This window comes from Bison bison, unplaced genomic scaffold, assembly GCF_000754665.1.
Source record: "Bison bison bison isolate TAMUID 2011002044 unplaced genomic scaffold, Bison_UMD1.0 scf7180017864530, whole genome shotgun sequence".
Classification (NCBI taxonomy): Eukaryota; Metazoa; Chordata; class Mammalia; order Artiodactyla; family Bovidae; genus Bison; species Bison bison.
The window spans coordinates 6,161,170-6,183,841 of record NW_011495080.1 but is presented as its reverse complement, the minus strand read 5'-3'; the positions used below and the strand labels follow the sequence as shown (position 1 = coordinate 6,183,841).

General features: G+C 35.4%; 1 protein-coding gene across 5 annotated transcripts in view; it reads left to right on the top strand.

The window, feature by feature from the left end:
* The window catches only part of MKLN1 (muskelin 1, intracellular mediator containing kelch motifs), a 386,334-nt gene that overhangs the window by 261,005 nt on the left and 102,657 nt on the right, over nucleotides 1-22,672 (top strand). For all 5 annotated transcript variants that reach the window (XM_010831658.1, XM_010831662.1, XM_010831660.1 and 2 more), the window contains 2 exons: nucleotides 7,166-7,275; nucleotides 10,245-10,437. In XM_010831658.1, the coding sequence (XP_010829960.1) occupies nucleotides 7,166-7,275; nucleotides 10,245-10,437 (303 nt within the window). The remainder of the gene's footprint in view (nucleotides 1-7,165; nucleotides 7,276-10,244; nucleotides 10,438-22,672) is intronic.

Sequence of the window (22,672 nt, the reverse complement as noted above, 5' to 3'; positions counted from 1 at the left end):
TTTCCTTCCAAGGAGTAAGCATCTTTTAATTTCATGGCTGCAGTCACCATCTGCAGTGATTTTGGAGCCCAAAAAAGTAAAGTCTGACACTGTTTCCACTGTTTCCCCATCTATTTCCCATGAAGTGATGGGACTGGATGCCATGAGCTTCTTTTTCTGAATGTTGAGCTTTAAGCCCACTTTTTCACTCTCCACTTTCACTTTCATCAAGAGGCTTTTTAGTTCCTCTTCACTTTCTGCCATAAGGTTGGTGTCATCTGCATAGCTGAGGTTATTGATATTTCTCCCGGCAATCTTGATTCCAGCTTGTGCTTCTTCCAGCCCAGCGTTTCTCATGATGTACTCTGCATAGAAGTTAAATAAGCAGGGTGACAATATACAGCCTTGACGTACTCCTTTTACTGTTTGGAACCAGTCTGTTGTTCCATGTCCAGTTCTAACTGTTGCTTCCTGAGCTGCATACAGATTTCTCAAGAGGCAGGTCAGGTGGTCTGGTGTTCCCATCTCTCATCACATTACACTGTGGCAAATATTGTATCTTTGAAATTATGGTAATTATTAGACCTGCCACTAGAATCTTGTTAGCTAATGTGCTAATAAAAAGCATATATATTTCTATATCATAATTTTATATCTTAGTTATTTTTATAGCTATATTTCAATACAGTTTGCTTACTCTGAATCCTGTGTACTTTTCATTTTACATTTAAATCTGAGAGGGATTGAGTCACAGCGTTCATTGAATATCCAAGGTGAATCACCAAACAAAAAACCAAAGAGCTCATACTGGAGTGAAGTCTTCAGTAGGAATTAGTGTGAAAGTTGAGAGTTGGCCTTAGGAAGAAGCTTAGTTTCAGGTAAGCTTTGTAAGTAAAAATTAAGTTTAGTAAGGAAGGAGAGTAGTTATTTGGGTGGTTAGATTCAAGAGAGCAAGTTTGAAGTTTGGAAGGGAAAACCTCAGTGGGCGATTAGATCAGATGGCTGAAAACATAAAGTTGAATGGGATAAGGTTATTAGTTTTATGGTGACTAGAAAGGTTTGTATATTGATTCATAGCCAAGGTAGTAGTTGTATCAGGAAATAAGGTGATGTGAAGGCACAAAGAAGTACTCATTTTTTGGAAGGATTCTGGAGGAGTTCTGGGTTTTGGTAGATGAGATGACTTAGATTTCTGTGAATTTTTTGGATTTTTGTAGCCTGAGTAGGTGTCAGAGGTTCAGAGAGAAGCTTTAGCTTTGATTGGACTCAACCTGCATTCTGGATCCTCAGGAGTCTGGAAGTCTAGGATGAGTACTGTGTCTTGTCAGAGGGAGGTGGGGAAGTAGGGGAAGAATGTACCCCAGTGGTGGCTTTCATGAGAGCATGTGGAGAGGTAACATTTTAAAAGTATACTATTAAGCAGAAAATTGTTATAGGAATAAGAGTTAATAATACTAATATCTAGCATTTATTGAGCACTTACCATATGCCAGTTACTGTGCTGAGTGTTTTGTGTACTTACTGCATTCATTCGTTTGTAAGTAGAGTAGACGCAGTCTTTCAGCGAGGTTAATCTTGAATTTTTACAGTCTTCCAAAGCTTTTGACTGTGTGGATCACAACAAACTGTGGAAAATTCTTCAAAAGATGGGAATACCAGACCACCTGTCCTCTTGAGAAACCTGTATGCAGGTCAGGAAGCAACAGTTAGAACTGGACGTGGAACAACAGACTGGTTCCAAATAGGAAAAGGATTACATCAAGGCTGTATATTGTCACCCTGCTTATTTAACTTATATGCAGACTACATCATGAGAAATGCTGGGCTGGAAGAAGCACAAGCTGGAATCAAGATTGCCGGGAGAAATATCAGTAACCTCAGATATGCAGATGATCCGCTCTTATGGCAGAAAGTGAAGAGGAACTAAAGAGCCTCTTGATGAAAGTGAAAGAGGAGAGTGAAAAAGTTGGCTTAAAACTCAACATTCAGAAAACTAAAATCATGGCATCTGGTCCCATCACTCCATGGGAAATAGATGGGGAAACAGTGTCAGGCTTTATTTTTTTGGGCTCCAAAATCACTGCAGATGGTGACTGCAGCCATGAAGTTAAAAGACGCTAACTCTCTGGGAGAAAAGTTATGACCAACCTAGATAGCATATTCAAAACAGAGACATTACTTTGCCAACAAAGGTCCGTCTAGTCAAAGCTATCGTTTTTCCAGTAGTCATGTATGGATGTGAGAGTTGGACTATAAAGAAAGCTGAGCACCGAAGAATTGATGCTTTTGAATTGTGATTTTGGAGAAGACTCTTGAGAGTCCCTTGAACAGCAGGGAGATCCAACCAGCCCATCCTAAAGGAAATCAGTCCTGAATATTCATTGGAAAGAATGATGCTGAAGCTGAAACTCCAGTACTTTGACCACCTGATGTGAACAGCTGACTCGTTTGGAAAGACCCTAAGGCTGGGAAAGATTGAAGGCGGGAGGAGAAGCGGACGACAGAGGATTAGATGGTTGGGTGGCATCACTGACTCAATGGACATGAGTTTGAGGAAGCTCCAGGAGTTGGTGATGGACAGGGAACTGGCATGCTGCAGTTCATGAGGTCACAAAGAGTCAGACACGACTGAGCAACTAAACTGAACTGAACTGAGTAAGAGTAGATGCACTCTTTCAGCGAAGTTAATGTCGAATTTTTATAGTCTTCCAGAACCTGAGCTTAAAATTACCAGCATCTTCTAAGAGCTGTTTACATCTAGACAAGAGCTTTCCTAATGATACTGCAAAGCATATTGAACATATGTGTACATGTGTACATTGACTCCCTGCCAATCCTAGAATCACAGAATCCTAGAGCCTAGTGTGCTTGTGTACTAAGTAGCTTGTCATTTTCTGTGCATGCCATTTTATGAAAATGTGTGGCAGGCATTGATCCTGATCTTGTCTTTGCCTGTTTATCCCATTGGAAGAACTGATAGTGAATCTTAGGATACAGTCTCTTAGCCTTGGGATGTGCGGAGTTTCTAAAAAAATTTTTTTATTTTAGGTGAGAGCAAAGGCATCTTTTATTAGGGAGCAAGGAAGGTGTGCTTGGTGCTCCAGTTCACATTTAGGTTTCTGATAAACAACACAGAGTGGGTCTGATATTCAGTATTAGTGTTGTTAATGCCACCAGAAATCACTGGTGTATATTTGAAATGGGTATATATCATTCTGCTCATCCTGTATATATGCCTTCAGTTTGTTAAAAATTCACTGTACTCTTTATTTGTCTAATAGAAGATCTTGTGAGATGATTTCCTAATTAACCTCCCTCCCACAGTTGCTTATAAGGATTTAATAAATGAACATTTTTCTGACTGGAATAGATGTAATAGGAAGCTTTTTTCCCTCCTGATTTTATTGAAATTGGACTTGGAACTTAAGAATGGATTTCAGATCACTAATAAGTTACAGTTACAGACTGTGTTCTTGGGGTCTTGGGTTTAGAATGTTATTTTATTCTGATATTTATACTGCTTAATGGTTATTGCTGTGATGTAGTAGATAACGCTTTTTAAATGGTACTTCTGAAGAAATGCACACCGAAACAGTGATGATAATTCAGTATTTGTTATTTCTGAAGTTTGTATTATTTGCACATATAAACTGAAGGTCATATTAAACATTCCGGGAATCCTGCGTATATCCTGATGACTGGTTCCTGTTGCTTTTCTCTATCTTTACTCACTCAGCATCCTTTAGATGACAAAAATAGGAAAGCATCTGACCTAGTACATCTTAGCTCTTCATTGAGTCTCATATGCTAGGAAATAGCAGTGGACTTGGAAATTAGTAGCCCTGATGTGAAATATTGTAGATACTCTGTTTTGATACTTAATCAAAAATTGACAAGTATTAGTTTCTTAGACATTACTCAGTCTGAACCATGTTGGTATGGTACTAAAATCCATTGTTCTGTTTTGTACCTTGTAAAATCATTTATTGGTAATTTAGAAAATGTGATTCACTGAGTTATGCAAATCTTTCAAATGTTGGAACATTTCATTATATAATATTTTTTAAAAATCACACTTGTTATTATTACCACCAATCTTATCAGAAAAGTATTGGAAAGTAGCTAAGCTCACAATGCTGAATACTGAATTTCCGAAATTCTGATTTTTCCTCAAAAGCTTGAATTTTGTCAATAAATACTGTTATTTGTTGTCTTTGAAATGACAGGTAAATGTCTGGCAGATACTGAAATCTAAATACTAGATGTCAGTTTTTCTTTTAAGAAAAAATAGTATCCTACAGAGCTATTTCAGTGGCTGTTTCAGCTCCCAGCTTACACAGGTTCTTTTCCTTGAGAAGGCCATCGTACTTTCACGTGCAGCAAAAGTGCCTTTTGTGTACTTTCCATTGTGCTGCACAGAATATTAAAATGATGTGTACTTAATGATAGGAATTTACTAAAATTAATTTTACACGACATCAGAGACATTTTTCATGTTTTAATCATACTATTTTAATTAGAAGGATGAATGCACAATTAAGCATTGCAGTTAAAATTAATATTAAATTGATAATGCAGTCACAATTTTAGGAGTTTATGTTGCGTTTTTAAGTGTATATTACAGGCAAAACGACATTTTATTTAAAAAAATGTATGCGTTTCTAGGAGCTATGAAAGTGAGCATCATTTAAGAAAATTTAGAAAACTTTTCACAAACCAAGAAATAAATTTATTTATATATTTACTTTTTATACTGTTTATTAAATTATACTTGATTTATTAAATTATACGAATTTCAAGTGTACAGTGTTATGATATATCTTATGGTCCATTTAAAGTTATAAAATGTTGGCTATATTAGCTGTGCAGTAAACTATATTGTTGTAGCTTACTTTATGCTATTTTCTTTTTTATGGAAAAACATTTTATTTTTTTAATAAATTTATTTTTAATCAGAGGATAACTGCCATACAGTATTATGCTGATTTCTGCCATGCATCAGCATGAATCAGCCATGGGTATACATATGTCCCCTGCCTCTTGAACTTCCCTCACACCCCCACCCCATCTCACCATCTAGGTTGTCAGAGAACACTGGATTTGTGCTCCCTGCATCATAAATCAAATTCCCACTGGCTATCTATTTGCAGAAGACATTGTTAAATGAATTGTCATTTTGTATTTTAACTGCAGGTGTGTGATGGCGAGTAATACAGTTCAGTTCATACTGTATTAAGGAATGAACACTGGAACAGTCTCATGCTACTACTTTTTATGGCACTACCAAGATGCCAACGGTTTTATTCAGCATTGCCTTTGTACCATGAGTGCAAATGTCAGTACAGTTTAGAAAAAAAAGAAAATGCTACAAAGCCTTAGTCTTATTATGAAAAGTAGTTTTGACCACATGGGACCTCCTGAAAGGGTTGTGGGGAGCCTATCAATCACAGGTTAAAAACTTCTGTCTGCTGTGTCCTGTCATTACTGATGTGATATGTTATCTTGATTCTGTGAAATTCCTCTGGATCCTTCAGAGATGTTTGGACATACTCTTGTGCTCCCGTAATGTTACTTTGTTTTCTTTCACTAATACCAAACTTAAAATTCCTTTATCTTTTAGTATGTTTATTTTCTTATTATTTGTATTATTTTAGATATTTTGTATTGTTGATATTTTTCAGATGAGCTTGTCTGATGTCAAAAAAATAGGATCTATACCATAAGGATTATGAGATTACATTAAATTTATAATTAATTTGAAGGGAATCAACATGTTTACAACCTTTGAGTTTTCCCGTCTAGAAATATATTAAGTATTTATGTTTTAAAATTTTATTACCTTGCATATTTTAAAGTTTATTCTGAGATATTTTAAGCTTTTTCCTTTTTTCTTGCATATAAACTTTAAATAAAAGTTTTTCAGTTAAATGTCTTGAATTTTTTAGGTAGATGAACTAAATCATCTTCAGGTGATATTTTTTCCTTAATTTGCAGGGGTTTTCCTGATTGCACTGGCTAGGATCTCCCATATAGGTTGAATAGTAGAGATATTAGGCCTCTCTGTCATGTTCCTGATTTGAGTGGGAATACTTAATGTTTCTCTGTTAGTTTTTTGTTTTGTTTTGGTTTGTTTGAGGGGGGTGGTGGGTTGAGGTTTTGATACTTAAGAAAAAAATCTAAGTAGCAAAGTTTACTTCTGCCTCTGTTCCTTATATATTAAGAGTTTTGGGGTTTTTTTTTTTTTAAGTAAATTTTATTAGTTTGCTCTTGCTGCTGCTGCTGCCAAGTCGCTTCAGTCATGTCCGACTCTGTGCGACCCCATAGATGGCAGCCCACCAGGCTCCCCCGTCCCTGGGATTCTCCAGGCAAGAACACTGGAGTGGGTTGCCATTTCCTTCTCCAATGCATGAAAGTGAAAAGTGAAAGTGAAGTCGCTTAGTTGTGTCCGACTCTTAGCGACTCCATGGACTGCAGCTTACTAGGCTCCTGGTCCATCCATGGGATTTTCCAGGCAAGAGTACTGGAGTGGGGTGCCAGTGCCTTCTCCAAAAGTTTGCTCTTAGCATCTGTTGAAGTAATCAAATATGTTTCTCTTTTACTTAACATGATGAATTACATTATTATCACTCCTGTTGAAACAACCTTCCATTCCTTGAACTAATTCTATTTAGTGCAGTGAAAACCTGGTAGAATTAATTTGCTTTTTTAAAAAAATCAGTATTATTTAAAATTTTGAATATATAGTCAGAGCTGATATTATCCTTAAAACTTTTCTCTTCTGGTTTTGTTTTCTGGGATATGCCACTTTGCTAAGCAGTTGAAGTTTGTCTCTTTCTGTGCTCTGATACAGTTTAAATTATAAATAGCTTTTATAGTAATTATTTGTTTCTTGTGGCATTGATAAAAACTAACCTGCTAAAATAAATCATCTAGCCCTGGTCCTGTTTTGGGGGGGATAGATACATGACACTTTGAATATGTCCTTATGTTTTTATAATTAAAGCAACCTCATAATGGCATAGATCATGTTTCATTTTGCTGCTGTAGCCCTAGCACCAATGTGCTGGGCATATAGAAGGTATTCAGAAAATTTGCTATTAAGTTTGAATTGTTGTTTTACTTTGCTAAAGTTTTGTTTGAACTATGTTAATTTTTTTCTTTTTCTTTCTTTTCTTCCTCCTCCAAGTTCCACTTTTATCATGGGGACCCAGCTTTAACTTTAGCATCTGGTATGTTGAACTTAGTGGCATTGATGATCCTGATGTAGTACAACCCTGTCTCAACTGGTATAGTAAGGTAGGACTGTATTTTAAAATGCGGATTTTATGTTTCAGATGCCTGTAATAGAGAATTGTGTCATGCTCTTGTCTTGAGATTAATTTAAAATATTGAGAACAGTAATGATAATTAAAAAGATGAATCAGTGTTTATTAAACATTTGCATTTTGCTAGGTTATAACCTTCTTTGTCACTTATTCACTCATTGCCACTCTATGAGATAGGTACAATTATTAGCCATATTTTACAGATGATGAAGTAGAACACAGAGAGGATAAGTATTTTGCCTCAGGACACACAGCTGTCAAGTGCTCAAGGCAGTGCATCAATGCAGGCAGTGTGACACCAGAATCTGCTATTATATTAATATACCAAATCTGTATTGATAGAAATATTTGTATGTAGTTTTCAGTTGGGTAGTTGTGGTTCTGGATTGCTTTTATTATGTATTCCTCCTTTGTGTTCATGTTAAGTAAAATAGCAATGTTAACTTTTTCTTTTAAAGAACTAAAATTTGAGATAGTTTCTATAAATAGTGTGATCTTATTCTTATAGGGAGTATAAAGATAATATTTAATAATTTTATTCATGCTGCTGCTGCTGCTGCTAAGTTGCTTCAGTCGTGTCCGACTCTATGCGACCCCATAGACGGCAGCCCACCAGGCTCCCCCATCCATGGGATTCTCTAGGCAAGAACACTGGAGTGGGTTGCCATTTCCTTCTCCAATTTTATTCATAGGTCATTTTATATAATAAATGCAGCCTGAGAAGTGTGAATTTAAATTATTAACAAATGGGTCTTTGGTTTTTTTTGAACACCTTTAATGTTTCATCTTTGTTTCTGATGTATATCCATTTAACTCTTTCTGCTATGTTTTTGTTGAGGGGAGGACTATTTCTCCTTAGGGGAGTGATAAGCTTTAATCTCATCACTGTTTCCTGACTTCTTGGGCTGAACTGTCAACTCATCTCTTAGGAGGCTGGGAAGCAATATAGGTTCTTTCTAAGTTTTTTTGTTTTTTTTTTTTAATAGAATTTCAGTTCTTTTCTGGTCAGTGTAATTGAGGAACTTTTTGTTTGACTAATTTATTGTGGGGATTTGATTATATTCAATTTAAAGTAGATTCTGGATTTTTCTATATTTTTAATATATTTTCTGGGATTGCCTGTAATATTCTAAATTATTTCCAGGTAGAGATGATATTCTTAAACATTAAAAATGACAATTACAGTGTTATACACATAACAGTGCTTAGCAGATACTTAACAGTCTTCTAAATTCTCTGGTTCTTTTTTTTTAAAAATTAATGAGTAAGGTTTTCTGATACCGGAAAATATTTTCTCTTTAGCTTCTGATACGTACATGTGTTTTCTTTAATATATTCACAAATCGCTTGATACTGTGAGAAATTGCAGATTGCACCTTTTCCCCCACAACATTGTGGACAGATTATATTTGAGAACTTAAAATTGTTTGGTCATTCTTTTGTCAAGTTCTCTGTATTATTGTAAACCTCTAGAAATTAAAGTCAGGATGATAACAAGGTATTACTGTTTAATATGGTTCCAGATAGTTAGGTAAATCTTTATTTAGAAGCCAAGCATATGAAGCTATTAATGTCAAGTTAGTTTGTATATAGAATTATTCTTTTGTTAATTGATGAGGGAAAACCTTGCTATAGTGTTTAAGAAAAAGTGTTTTGGTAACCTGTCATTAATATATTATCAAAAACTATAAACTGATTAGTGTTTTGAGTCTTGTAAATGTTCCTGCCTTATTAAACAGTAATGCTGACAAGTAAATTATATTTTTATTTGGTTATTATGCATTGGTTCCATGTCAGTTTGTTGTATTCTTATTTAGGAAATTTGTGGAAGTTTTATAACTTATTCCTTTTTAAAATAATTATTTATTTTTGATTGATGATTGGTTTACAGTATTAGTTTGATTTCTGTCATACTTCAACATGAATTACAATAGGTATAGATATGTCCCCCCCGCTCTTGAATCTCCCTCTTCCGTTTTGCCCACTCTGTAATCCTAGGTAATTACAGAGCCCCAGTTTGAGTTCCCTGAGTCCTACAGCAAATTCCCATCGGCTAACTATTTACACATGTTAGTGTATATGCATCTGTCCTGCTCTCTCCATTTATTTCATCGTCTCCCACTTCTCCCCTACCCTTGTCCATAAGTCTGTTCCCTATGTCATAACTTAAACTTGAAGTTAAATTTTCTTTTAAATTATATATGTGATCTTGTTTTTTGGCATTCATCCTTTTAGGGAAGAGACAGGACATTGAATATTTCTTTTTGGATTGTAATTAATTGAGTTTTTTTTACTTTATAGCTATTTAATCAATGAATTAGCTCAGGGTTAGAAAAAAATTATGAAACTTAAATAGTTTCTTCCCGATGATTTTAATCATAAAACCTGTTTGTGAATTTGAAATACATGAACATTTGATAATATTTGTCATTCAACTAGTAACTTATTACTAAGAACTAAGAACAAAGAGCGTGTATTTAATGGCTTCTGTGCTTTCAGTACCAACATTGTTGCCCGATTAGTAAAAACCTTGGAAGCTATTATTTTTATCATCTTAAGTAAGATTTGATAAATATTTTTTCTGGTTCTTTTCTTGAAGGTTCAGAATTAGGCCTGGTTTCATCTTTTGGTATCTTTTGTCTTCATGAAATAATATTCCAATATATATATCTGTATATCTTCATCTCTCTAATATCTTTCTGCTATATACTTTGTGACCTTTGGCAAGTTATTACAATTGACTAGGCTTCAGCTTTGTCATTTAATAGTGGAATTAGTAATGACACTAATGAATAGAGTTAGTACAATGCTAAGTTATGCTTAGTATGTTTAGTTAATGTTTAAAATGCTCGCTTTAGGTTAGTAATTGTCACTTATTATTTCCTAAAGTAATAACTAACCAGATCTCTTTTTTTTATACCTTCTCTTGTGTTCCAGTAGTACCGTGAACAGGAAGCTATTCGTCTTTGCCTAAAACACTTTAGACAACATAACTATACAGAAGCCTTTGAATCACTGCAAAAGAAAACCAAGATTGCCCTGGAACATCCAATGTTAACAGATCTGCATGATAAATTGGTATTAAAGGGTGATTTTGATGCTTGTGAAGAATTGATTGAAAAAGCTGTAAATGGTATGTCATAAACATACTTAGATTGGTTATTAGGGCGATTATTAAGTATATACAAGAAACAGGGTTTGTTTGTTTTTAAAGAATGTAAGTTTGTGTCAGTTCTTAGTTTTCTTTTCTTCTTTCCCTTCTCTTCCCCCATCTTTTTACTCTAAAGATTTAGCTCCTTGAGTTAGGGACTTCTTTTCTGTAAGACAGGTCCATAATGTGATAATGAAACTTGAAAAATAAGCAAGTAACATACTTGAACTCACGTATCTAAATTTAAGTTTTCATCTTGGAAAACCATGTACTTACAGATGCTAACACTGACTAGCACTGAGCGACTTAGAAAAATTCTTTTAATGTTGCTTTCAGTACCAGTGACCTATGCCTTTACATATTTTTGTTGATAACAAATTGTCATTTTTTTAATAGTGTAATTTGGGGCTTCCCCGGTGGCTCAGATGGTTAAGAATCTGCCTGCCAGCACAGGAGACCCAGGTTCTCTGGGTCAGGAAGATATCCTGGAGGAGGAAATGGCAACCCACTCCAGTATTCTTGCCTGGAGAATTCCATGTACAGAGGAGCCTGGCAGACTACAGTCCATGGGGTCACAAATAGTCAGACACCACTGAGCGACTGATACACACACACACACAATTTGGGGGTGGGGAGTGCTTGGGTAAGCCAAAAAATTTTATTAGTATATAGTTAATAATGATATAGTTGGTAATGAAGAGATTTGTATTGGAAACATTGTCTGTGTGATGTGAATGCTACATAATTGCTAATTTTCTTGGCTAGCCTGTGATGTGACTCTGAAAGAAATGTGAATGTTAGGGCATAATATTGTCGCAGAAAGGAGAACCCCTTCCAGGGCCTGAGAGTGGGCTCTTGTCTAACACTGGAAAATGAACTATCCCAGGAGACACATGTGCCAACAGAGCAAGAGACTTTATTGGGAAGGGGCACCCAAGCAGAGAGCAGTAGGATAAGGGAACCCAGGAGAACTGCTCTGCCACGTGGCTGGCAGTCTCAGGTTTTATTGTGATGGGATTAGTTTCTGGGTTGTCTCTGGCCAATCATTTCGACTTAGAGTCCTTCCTGGGGGCACATGCATTGCTCAGCCAAGATAGATGCCAGCGAGAATTCTGGGAAATGGTGGGACACATGGTCTTTTGACCTTTCCCGAACTCTTCCTGGAAAGAGTGGTAGCTATTAATTCCATGTTCTTTACTGGGACCTCCTGTTGTAAAATAACTCATGCAGATGGTTACTATGGTGCCTGACCAGGGTGTGTGTTTCCCCTAACAATATAATCTCCCAAGGTAATTGTTTTGGAGGATGATACCAATTAAATATTTAATGTCTTGTGTTTTGTTATTTAAGGAACTGTGTTCTTATTGTATAGAGTAGCATGCTTTTAAAAAATTGAACTGTCATAGTAACAGAGTATAGAGTAGCTGCTTGTGTTATAATGAAAAATAAGTATTTGGTCTTTTCTGTTTCCTGGCACAAACTCCTAAAACCCTTGGGATCTGCAGAGTGATACGTGTCTTTTGTATGCTGAGATGACTGGTGCTGAAGTCCCTAGGTAACTTCAGATCTCCATAAAAATCAAACCATGTGATTCAGCCCCATCCCTGATCTCTGGGGAGAGAAGCAGAGTCAAAGATGGTGTTCAGTCACCTAAAACCATGTTTTAATCAGTCATCCCCACCTAATGGTGTCTTGCCAAAAGCCCAGAACAGTGGGGTTCAGATTACTTCTGTTTGATGAACACATTGAGGTGCTAGGGAGCATGGCATGAAGGGTATGGAAGGTACACAAACACACACTTCCAGTCACACACACACACCTCCCCCACCCTCGTACCTTGCCCTACATTTTTCTTCCATTTGGCTGTTTCGGATTTGAATCCTTTATAATAAACCAGTGATAGTAACTAAAGTGCTTTCCTAAATTATGTGATTGCTCTAGACTCATTGACTCTGAACGGTGCTGTGGGAAACCCCAATTTACAGCTGGTAGGTCACAAGTACCAGTGGCATGGAATTTACAATTGGAATTTGAAGTGAGGATAGTCTTGTCAGACTAAGTCCTTTAACTTATGAGATCTGACACTAACTCCAAGTAGATACTGTCAGAATTGAATTGAATCTCTGTTGGATATCAAGTGGGAGTCAGAGAATTGGAGAAATGTTTGGTGTAAGGAGAAAACCCACACATTTGGAGTCAGAAGCACTGTAAGTGAAAAAGCTTAATGCTCAGTATAAAACTTGTGAAATGATGCAAAGTTGTATAGAAATCCTATTGCTTTAATAGAAACAAAGAACAGTAAACCTTCCTGGTGCTCTTTTCATATATTTTAATCTTATCACTATCTTTCATTATTATTAGGCACTCACTTATCAGATTTGTTGTTCTTGTTCAGTCACACAGTCGTGTCCGACTCTTTGCAACCCCATGGACTGCAGCACGCCAGGCTTCCCTGTCCATCATCAGCTCCCAGAGCTTGCTCAAACTCATGTCCATTGAGTTGGTGATGCCATCCAACCATCTCATCCTCCGTCGTCCCCTTCTTCTCTCACCTTGAGTCTCTCCCAGTCATCAGGGTCTTTTCCAATGAGTCAGCTCTTCACATCAGGTGGCCAAAGTATTGGAGCTTCAGCTTCAGCATCAGTCCTTCCAGTGAATATTCAGGACTGATTTCCTTTAGGATTGGTTGAATATTTTACAGTTAGAGAAACAGAACCAGTACCTTCTTTGAGTTTATAAATTTAAAGTTAAGTTAAAATGAATTGCTCCCAGCTCCACTGTGTAATAATAACAAACCTGCCTCTCAACCTTATGCATTGTTACTGTTTATCTAATTGATGATGATACTTTCAAATAAATGATTACTGTGTTTAAATAGAATATACTTTGGAGTATATACAAATAGAACATATGTAATAATCTCTTATAATCAAAATCCCACTAATGAAAGTATATATGTGTGTGTGTGTATATATGTGTATGTATACCATTTCTGAGAATTAGTTTATATTTTTTAACTTTGTAGATGAAGGCACAAGTAAATTTATGTTGTAAATCTTTTTATGGCATTTAATATTTTGTTAAGGTAAACAACAGACCCACCAGCAATTTTATGTAATTAGCTAAAAACAGGTTTTAGAACTGCCTGTTTAGCAACAGACTCATTTAAGAGAGGGAGAAGGCAATGGCACCCCACGCCAGTACTCTTGCCTGGAAAATCCCATGGACAAAGGAGCCTGGTAGGCTGCAGTCCATGGGGTCGCTAATAGTCGGACACAACTGAGCGACTTCACTTTCACTTTTCACTTTCATGCACTGGAGAAGGAAATGGCAACCCACTCCAGTGTTCTTCCCTGGAGAATCCCAGGGACGAGGGAGCCTGGTGGACTGCCGTCTTTGGGGTCGCACAGAGTCGGACACGACTGAAGCGACTTAGCAGCAGCAGCAGCATTTAAGAGAACTTGTTAAAATCATGTGTAACTCTGCTGTTGCAGACAGTTAACTTATCCTTCTGACTCTAGGAAGAAACCAAGTTTAGGGAAATTGGTAGTAACTATGCTTGAGACTTAAGCCAAGTCATACTTTTTTTACACTTCACTGGCCTGGAACAGTGTTTAGTTAATAAACATTCCTTCCAGGGTTATTCAGTTTGCTGCTGACTTCACTGATGATGATTTGTTGGACAAATAAGGAAGTAAACACTGCAAAGTTTTTTGGCTTGTGCTCCATTAAAAACATAGTAGAGAAGGGTAAGAAGTTCCTGCCTGATCATAAGAAAGTCCAGGGAATCCAAAGCATTTTTCAGACTTCTTATGGTGGAAGAAACAAAAACTACTTTTAGTATATTTGATATATTAGTATGCTCTTCTTCAAGTATAGTCTGTATTTTAAGAAAATGTTGGTCTATATTTATTTCTTTAATAGACTTCCTGTTTGCCTAGAAACTTCCCTTTTTGTTGTTCAGTTGCTCAGTCATGTCCGACTCTGCAACACCATGGACTGTAGCACGCCAGGCTTCCCTGTCCTTCACAACTCCTGGAGCTTGCTCAAACTCATGTCCATTGAATTGGTGGTGCCATCCAATCATCTCATCCTCTGTTGTCCGCTTCTCTTCCTGCCTTCAATCTTTCCCAGCATCAGGATCTTTTCCTGTGAGTTTGCTCTTTGCATCAGGTGGCGAAAGTATTGGAGCTTCAGCTTCAGCATCAGTCCTTCTAATGAATATTCAGAACTGATTTCCTTTAGGATTGACTGGTTTGATCTCCTATATTTTATAGAGTCTTATGCCTGTATAAATATGGATAGGGTAGTATCTACATATTTTATGCTTTCATGACATACCTAATTAGATTAATACCTATTAGACTAATTCACATAAAATGTTTAGGATTTAACCTTTTCTTCCTGTTTTCTGAATAAGTGTAAGATGTGAATTATTTCTTTCTCAGATGCTTGGTTGAATTTACCATTTAACGATCTGTGCTTGAGATTTACTTGCAGGAATAGTTTTAGGTTACCACTTCAATTTCTTTAAACTTTATAGGACTATTCAGAGTTGTTTGGTTGGTTGGTTGAGGTTTAATAAGATCACCTAAAATTTCAAACTTACTAGCATGAAACTGTACCTAATACCCCACTATTATCTGTTTAATGTTTGTAGGATTTCTTAAAATATGCTAATATTTGTTATTTATGAATTATTTCTCCCTCCCCAATTCATTACTTTTACCGTAAGTTTATCTTTTGAGAGAACCAACTGGTTTGTTGATTCTTTATATTAACTTTTATGTCCTTGACTTATATTCTGTGTTTAATATTGTCTTCTTTTTCTCTTTGAGGTTAATATGCTTTTTATAATTTACTGAGATGGATACTTAGCTTTTTAATTTTCAGACTTTGTTATTTTCCTGTTACATGCATTTAAGGACATAAATTTCCCTCTTCTTATTTTTTAATTGTGCTATAAATTGTTTTCATTTTTATCCAGTTCATTAATTTCATTAGGAAATGATACTGCTCTTTTGTGAGTCATAGTTATATAAGAAATATAGTTTAATTTCCAAATACATAAAGGTTTTCTGGCTCTTTTCTTCGTTACTTCTATCTAACTACATGCGTAGTGGTCAAAGTACATATTTTGCACATTCCAATTCTTCAGAATTTGAGAAGACTTACCATATTGCCTACTTTTTGAATTTTTATAAACATGTGCACTTGGACAAAATCCAGTTCTTTAGTTGTTGGTGCAATGTTTTATCTAAGTCCAGTTAGTCTAGTTTTCTTATCATGTTGTATAAGTCTGCTTTCCTAGTAAGGTTTTTTATCTGATTCTCTCAATTACTAAGAAAAATGTGTTAACACTTCCAGCTATGATTATGGAATTCTCTCTTCATATAATTCTGTCAGCTTTTGCTTGGTATATTTTGAAGCTATATTACTAGATGCACACAAATTTTTAATTTTTTAATTTTGGATGAAAGTTTTTGTATTAAAGTATATTTTTATCTCTAGTAATGTTTTTACCTTAAGGCATAGATTGTCTTACATTAATATAACTGCCTTTATTTGGTAAGTGTTTACATAGCATATCTATCTCCATGTTTTAATTTCAAGCTTTCTGTATCCTTTTTTCAGAGATGTATCTCCTATAAATTTAGTTGTTTTTTTTTTTAATCTGTCTTCTTTTGATTTGAACATTAATTTACTTACTTGATTGAATTAGTGGTAAATATATGAGTTTAATCCTACCATTTTACTGAAAAATTTTGTCATGTCCTTTATTTCTTCTCTTTGGTTCTTGTCTCTTATTTTTTTAAACTTTTAACCTTTCTATTTTTTCTTTATTTATTTGGAAGTAGTGCAGCCTGTTTATATTTTTTTATGGTGAATCTGTAAATGACTACAGATATAAATACTTAACAAAATGTATCAATACAAGAATGTAATAGATTTTCAACTCCCATCTACTTACATTCCAGCTCATATGCTATTGTTCTTTATTTTCATACTATGTTCAAAGATCCTAGAAGACATTACTAATCTTCTAATCTTGATTTTATAGTATCCATTAATTTAATCAAATTTTACTGATTTTTTTTGCTGTTCATTGCAATTTGAATCTTTGACTTTATATCTAAGATCATATTCCTTCTGCCTTAAGCACATCCTTTAGAATTTCTTCTAATGAAGATTAACTCAGTTTTTGTTTGACTGAAAATTCGCCTCTTTTCTTGAAAGATATTTTACTGGGTATAGAATTCTAGAGAAAATGGCAACCCACTCCAGTATTCTTGCCTGGGAAATTCCATGGACAGAGAAGCCTGGCAGGGTGTGGTCCAAGGGGTCCCAAAGAGTCAGACATGACTGAGTGACTAACATTTAACTTGCATAGAATTCTAGATTGACAGTTATTTTCTTCAAATACATTTTGGGTGTTACCAGTTTTCATTATTGGCAGTTTCAACTATTGCTTTTTTAGCTGCAGTCTGTCTTTTTTCCTGTGGCTGTTTAAATATACAAATATATTAGCTATACCTTTGTTTTAGGTTATTTTATAATTATATAAATAGGGCAGCTCCAGTATGGTGACCCTGTTAACTATTATGTATTTTGGTTTTCTTTCAAGTTAAAGGTACATTGCCTGTCTATCTTTCATTTCTTTCATTTTCTCATTTTAATTGCACATTTATGTTTAATTTTTTAAGCTTCTCTAATATCTTTATCTCATTTCCATTACTATATTGTTCATGTTTTCTTTCTTACTTTGATCTTCATTTCTGTTATGTATTCTTCTTTTCCTTCCTTTTTTCCTTCAACTCTGACATTCATGTTTTATTTACCTTTGTTCTCATACCTTATCTTTTCCATATCTCTGTTTTCTGTTTGTATCTCTAATTGTGCTAATATTGTGTAAGAGAGTTTCTTACTTTTTTATATTCATGGAAAAGTATTTGGCCATTTTCATCTATTACATGACTACATTTTGATGTTGAATCAGATTTTTTTGCCACTTCAAAATTTTTTCTTCCTTTTCCTTTTTATATCTTCATAAAAATCTTGAATTGCTTGTTTTTGACGTTTAGTAATCTTTGAAAGAAATAAATTTTTCCTGTTTTAAATAGGCTCTTAGGACTGTGTTCTAGAACAGAAAGATTTTTTCTTATGGTATTGCTTTTCTCTTGGGACATTGTTTCTTCTCAACAGTACTCCTAATGCAAAATCTCTCTCTCTTTTTTTTTCCACTAGACTGCTTCCTGAAACATGACTTGTTTCCCCAACTCCTGTTCGTTCATGTCTTTTTTTTTTTAATTAGTTTTTATTAGTGTATAGTTCAGAGAAGGTAATGGCACCCCACTCCAGTACTCTTGCCTGGAAAATCCCATGGATTTCACTTTCACTTTTCACTTTCATGCATTGGAATAGGAAATGGCAACCCGCTCCAGTGTTCTTGCCTGGAGAATCCCAGGGACGGTGGAGCCTGATGGGCTGCTGTCTGTGGGGTCGCATAGAGTCGGACACGACTGAAGCGACTTAGCAGCAGCAGCAGCAGCAGTGTATAGTTGCTTTACAATGTTGTGCTAGTTTCTGCTGTACAGCAGATTGAATCAGCTATTTGCTCAGTGTTATTTGCTCAGTCATGTTCAACTCTTTGCCATCCCATGGACTGTAGCCCGCCAGGCTTCTCTGTCCTTGAAATTCTCCAGGTTAAGAATACTGGAGTGGGTATCTGTTCCCTTCTCCAGAGGATCTTCCTGACCCAGGGGTTGAACCTGAGTCTCCTGCATCGCTAGCATATTCTTTACCATCTGAACCATCAGGGCCTTTGTACTTATGTTTGTGCTGTATTTGCCTTCCCTGATTACTTTACCTTTTTATCACTGTTCGCTTCCAACTCATTCTTCAAACTAGCTCTTTCAAGCTAGTTTTTCAGAATTATTCCTGCACTTCAGTTGCTCCTCCATCTCTTAATTACTGTTTGCCTTTATGCCATGTTTCTTATTTTGTGTATAAAAAATTATTAGTTTTCTGCCATATATAGTTCCAAATATTGCATCATTTTTTATATTATTATATTATATAATTATTATATCAATATCATTATTATATCAAAGGCAAATATGCCATCTACTGTAATAAATACTGTGTTGTTGTTTAGTCGCTCAGTCGTGTCCAACTCTGGGCAACCCTATGGATTGCAGCACCCCCGGCTTCCCTGTCCTTCACCATCTCCTGGAGCCTGCTCAAACTCATGTCCATTAAGTTGGTGATGACATCCAACCATCTCGTCCTTTGTCGTCCCCTTCTCCTCCCGCCTTCTGTCTTTACCAGCATCAGGATGTTTTCTAATGAGTGGGCTGTTTACATCAGGTGGCCAAAGTATTGGAGCTTCAGCTTCAACCTCAGTCTTTCCAATGAATATTCAGGGTTGATTTCCTTTATGATTGACTGATCTCCTTCCAGTCTAAGGGACTTCTAGAGTCTTCTCCAAACCATGGTTCAAAAGCATCAATTCTTCAGCACTCAGCCTTCTTTATGGTCCAGCTCTCACATCCATCCATGACTACTGGAAAAAACATAGCTTTGAATATACAGATCTTTGTTGACAAATTGATGTCTCTTCTTTTTAATACATAATAAATACTATATATGAATTAATTTTTTTAATTCTCATACCTACTTTCTAGGCAAGTATTGTTATTTCAATTTAATAGATGCTATTGATTAAGTAATTTGCCTAAAACAGTGTACTTAGTAAGTGGCAGAGCTAAATTTTAAGTCTGTTCACTTTACCACTGTGCTTTGCCATCCAAGTAAATATTTACTGGTTTAGTTTCCCCAGTATTTATTGTTGTAATGTAAATTTTTATAAGTCATGTATTTCTCTTATCAGAATTTGATCAAACTGCTGAAATGCATAGTTTTTTTTAAAAATCTGTTTTACCCATCCATTATTATTCTTGAACTATCAAAAACTTTTTTATGCTGTACTTATAAGTGAATTTTTAATCTTTTAAAAAAATTTCTGTGTTGGTAAAAAATCAGTTTGATAAAAGTTTAAACGTACGGCAAAACCAATACAATATTTTAAAATAATTAACCTCCAATTAAAATAAATAAATTTATATTTTAAAAAAAAGTTTGAATGTAGGCCCTATGACTGTATTCAGTACTTTTTGTTTTAACCTTGGATGAGGTTTGACCATAGTGTTTTCCTTTTGATTAAAATTTCCTTCCTAAGTGTTTTTTTTTTAAACCATGTCCTTTTAAAAAGAGTATTCATTCTTAGAGACAGAATCAGCTTGTGCCTGGTTGAGACTTTATGAAATGTGTTTATTATAGTCGTAATCATAGAGAAAAAATGGGATGATATTGGGCTGGGAGACTTTCAATAGTTTGAGAATTGTTAGCAACTAGATCTTAGTGTGATTTCTCCAAAGTCATATTTTCAGTTCTTTTGGATAGTTCATTCTTGGCAGACCCTTCTGATTTCCTGCTTTAGATTTTTGTCAAAAATAGACATATAAGAATATTAGCAACTGCCTGACTTGTTAAAATATGAAAATAATCTTTTAAGCTTAAGTAGTTCTTAGACATTTAAATGCTGTACTTTTTTTTTTTGTTTTGGGGACTTTTAAAATAGTATAACAGTTGTTTTCATAGTTTTGTAGATGAGAATGTCATTGTTTCAGTATAAAGCTCAGTTGTTTGTGTTCAATCATTTAGAATATATACAAGTAAATATACCAGACAAAAGGTTTATTAACTAAGCAAGACCTTTCTAGAATTAGAAATTTGGGAAACATGGGGAAATTATTTGGGCAGCAGAGGTGTAAACTTTTCATTTGTTATTAGATCTTGAAAGGAGTTCTTTAACATTAAAACAAGGAACTGAAAGCAATATATTTTGAAAAAATCTTTATCCTGCCTTTTTGTTTTTTTCTATTTTTTAATGCGGGATCTTAGTTCCCTGAACAGGGATCAGATGTATGCCTCCCATAGTGGAAGAGTGATATCTTAATCACTGGACAGCCAAGAAGTCCCATCTTTATCCTGCTTTAATAATGTTTGTAGCATTTTTATTGATCACCTCAAGTATTTCAAGCTTATGACTGTTTAATTTCAAAAATTTTAATATATTCTATTAAAAAATAAAGTCTCTTTAGCATGTCTCCTATGGGTTTGAAATGACTGTTCACCAAGAAAACAGTATATTAAACTTTATATTACTGTTCTTCTTTTTGAGGACATGAAAGAAGATTCTTAAGCATGTTATTTCATTGAAAATAGCTACTAAATACAATTTGCTTCAGATCTGATCTGGACTATTTAATGATAACCCAGTTTCTCTGGCAGTAGGCAATAATATGTATTCTAATAAATGAGGGTAATCTTTAATTTATCGTGTTTCTCTGCAAAATTTAACATTTTAAGTAATTTTAAAATTTTGAGTCATGAGATAGTTTAATATTAAAAAATGAAAGTACAAGAATTTAGAGTTGAGTGTGGAGAGGTATGAGAGAGCTGGAATTATGTTTCTAGCTTTTATGTCTTATGGTAAGCCATGATTTCTCCAAAAGAGGTGTTGTGGTTGAGTTTGGTTTGGTTTTAGTTTTAGTTTTTGGTAGAACAGTTAGCTTATCAACTAGCCACATTTGTCTTCTGAAACAACTTCCAACTGACATGAATAGTTCAGATAAGAAAGTGATCTGGAGTAGTGGCAAACCAGTGGTGCAGAGAGAAAATGAAACATAAGTAAACTTGAGCCTCAGTGTCCAATAGGTCTTTTATTTAAGAGTGAGATTACATTTTTTTCCTTTAAATTGTAATTAATGTGACATAATTGAACGATTCTAAAAGGCTAACAGAGTTTTGCCAAGAGAATGCACTGGTCATAGCAAACACTCTCGTCCAACAACACAAGAGAGGACTCTACACATGGACATCACCAGATGGTCAACACCGAAATCAGATTGATTATATTCTTTGCAGCCAAAGATGGAGAAGCTCTATACAGTCAGCAAAAACAAGACCGGGAGCTGACTGTGGCTCAGATCATGAACTCCTTATTGCCAAATTCAGACTTAAATTGAAGAAAGCAGGGAAAACCACTAGACCATTCAGGTATGACCTAAATCAAATCCCTTGTGATTATACAGTAGAAGTGAGAAATAGATTAAGGGCCTAGATCTGATAGATAGAGTGCCTGATGAACTGTGGACGGAAGTTCATGACATTGTACAGGAGACAGGGATCAAGACCATCCCCATGGAAAAGAAATGCAAAAAAGCAAAATGGCTGTCTGGGGAGGCCTTACAAATAGCTGTGAAAAGAAGAGAAATGAAAAGCAAAGGAGAAAAGGAAAGATATAAGCATCTGAATGCAGAGTTCCAAAGAATAGCAAGAAGAGATAAGAAAGCCTTCTACAGCGATCAGTGCAAAGAAATAGAGGAAAACAACAGAATGGGAAAGACTAGAGATCTCTTCAAGAAAATTAGAGATACCAAGGGAACATTTCATGCAAAGATGGGCTCGATAAAGGACAGAAATGGTATGGACCTAACAGAAGCAGAAGATATTAAGAAGAGGTGGCAGGAATACACAGAAGAACTGTACAAAAAAGATCTTCATGACCCAGATAATCACGATGGTGTGATCATTCACCTAGAGCCAGACATCCTGGAATGGGAAGTCAAGTGGGCCTTAGAAAGCATCACTATGAACAAAGCTAGTGGAGGTGATGGAATTCCAGTTGAGCTATTTCAAATCCTGAAAGATGATGCTGTGAAAGTGCTGCACTCAATATGCCAGCAAATTTGGAAAACTCAGCAGTGGCCACATGACTGGAAAAGGTCGATTTTCATTCCAATCCCAAAGAAAGGCAATGCCAAAGAATGCTCAAACTACCGCACAGTTGCACTCATCTCACATGCTAGTAAAGTAATGCTCAAAATTCTCCAAGCCAGGCTTCAACAGTGTGTGAACTGTGAACTTCCAGATGTTCAAGCTGGTTTTAGAAAAGGCAGACGAACCAGAGATGAAATTGCCAACATCCGCTGGATCATGGGAAAAGCAAGAGAGTTCCAGAAAACCATCTATTTCTGCTTTATTGACTATGCCAAAGCCTTTGACTGTGTGGATCACAATAAACTGTGGAAAATTCTGAAAGAGACGGGAATACCAGACCACCTGACCTGCCTCTTGAGAAACCTATATGCGG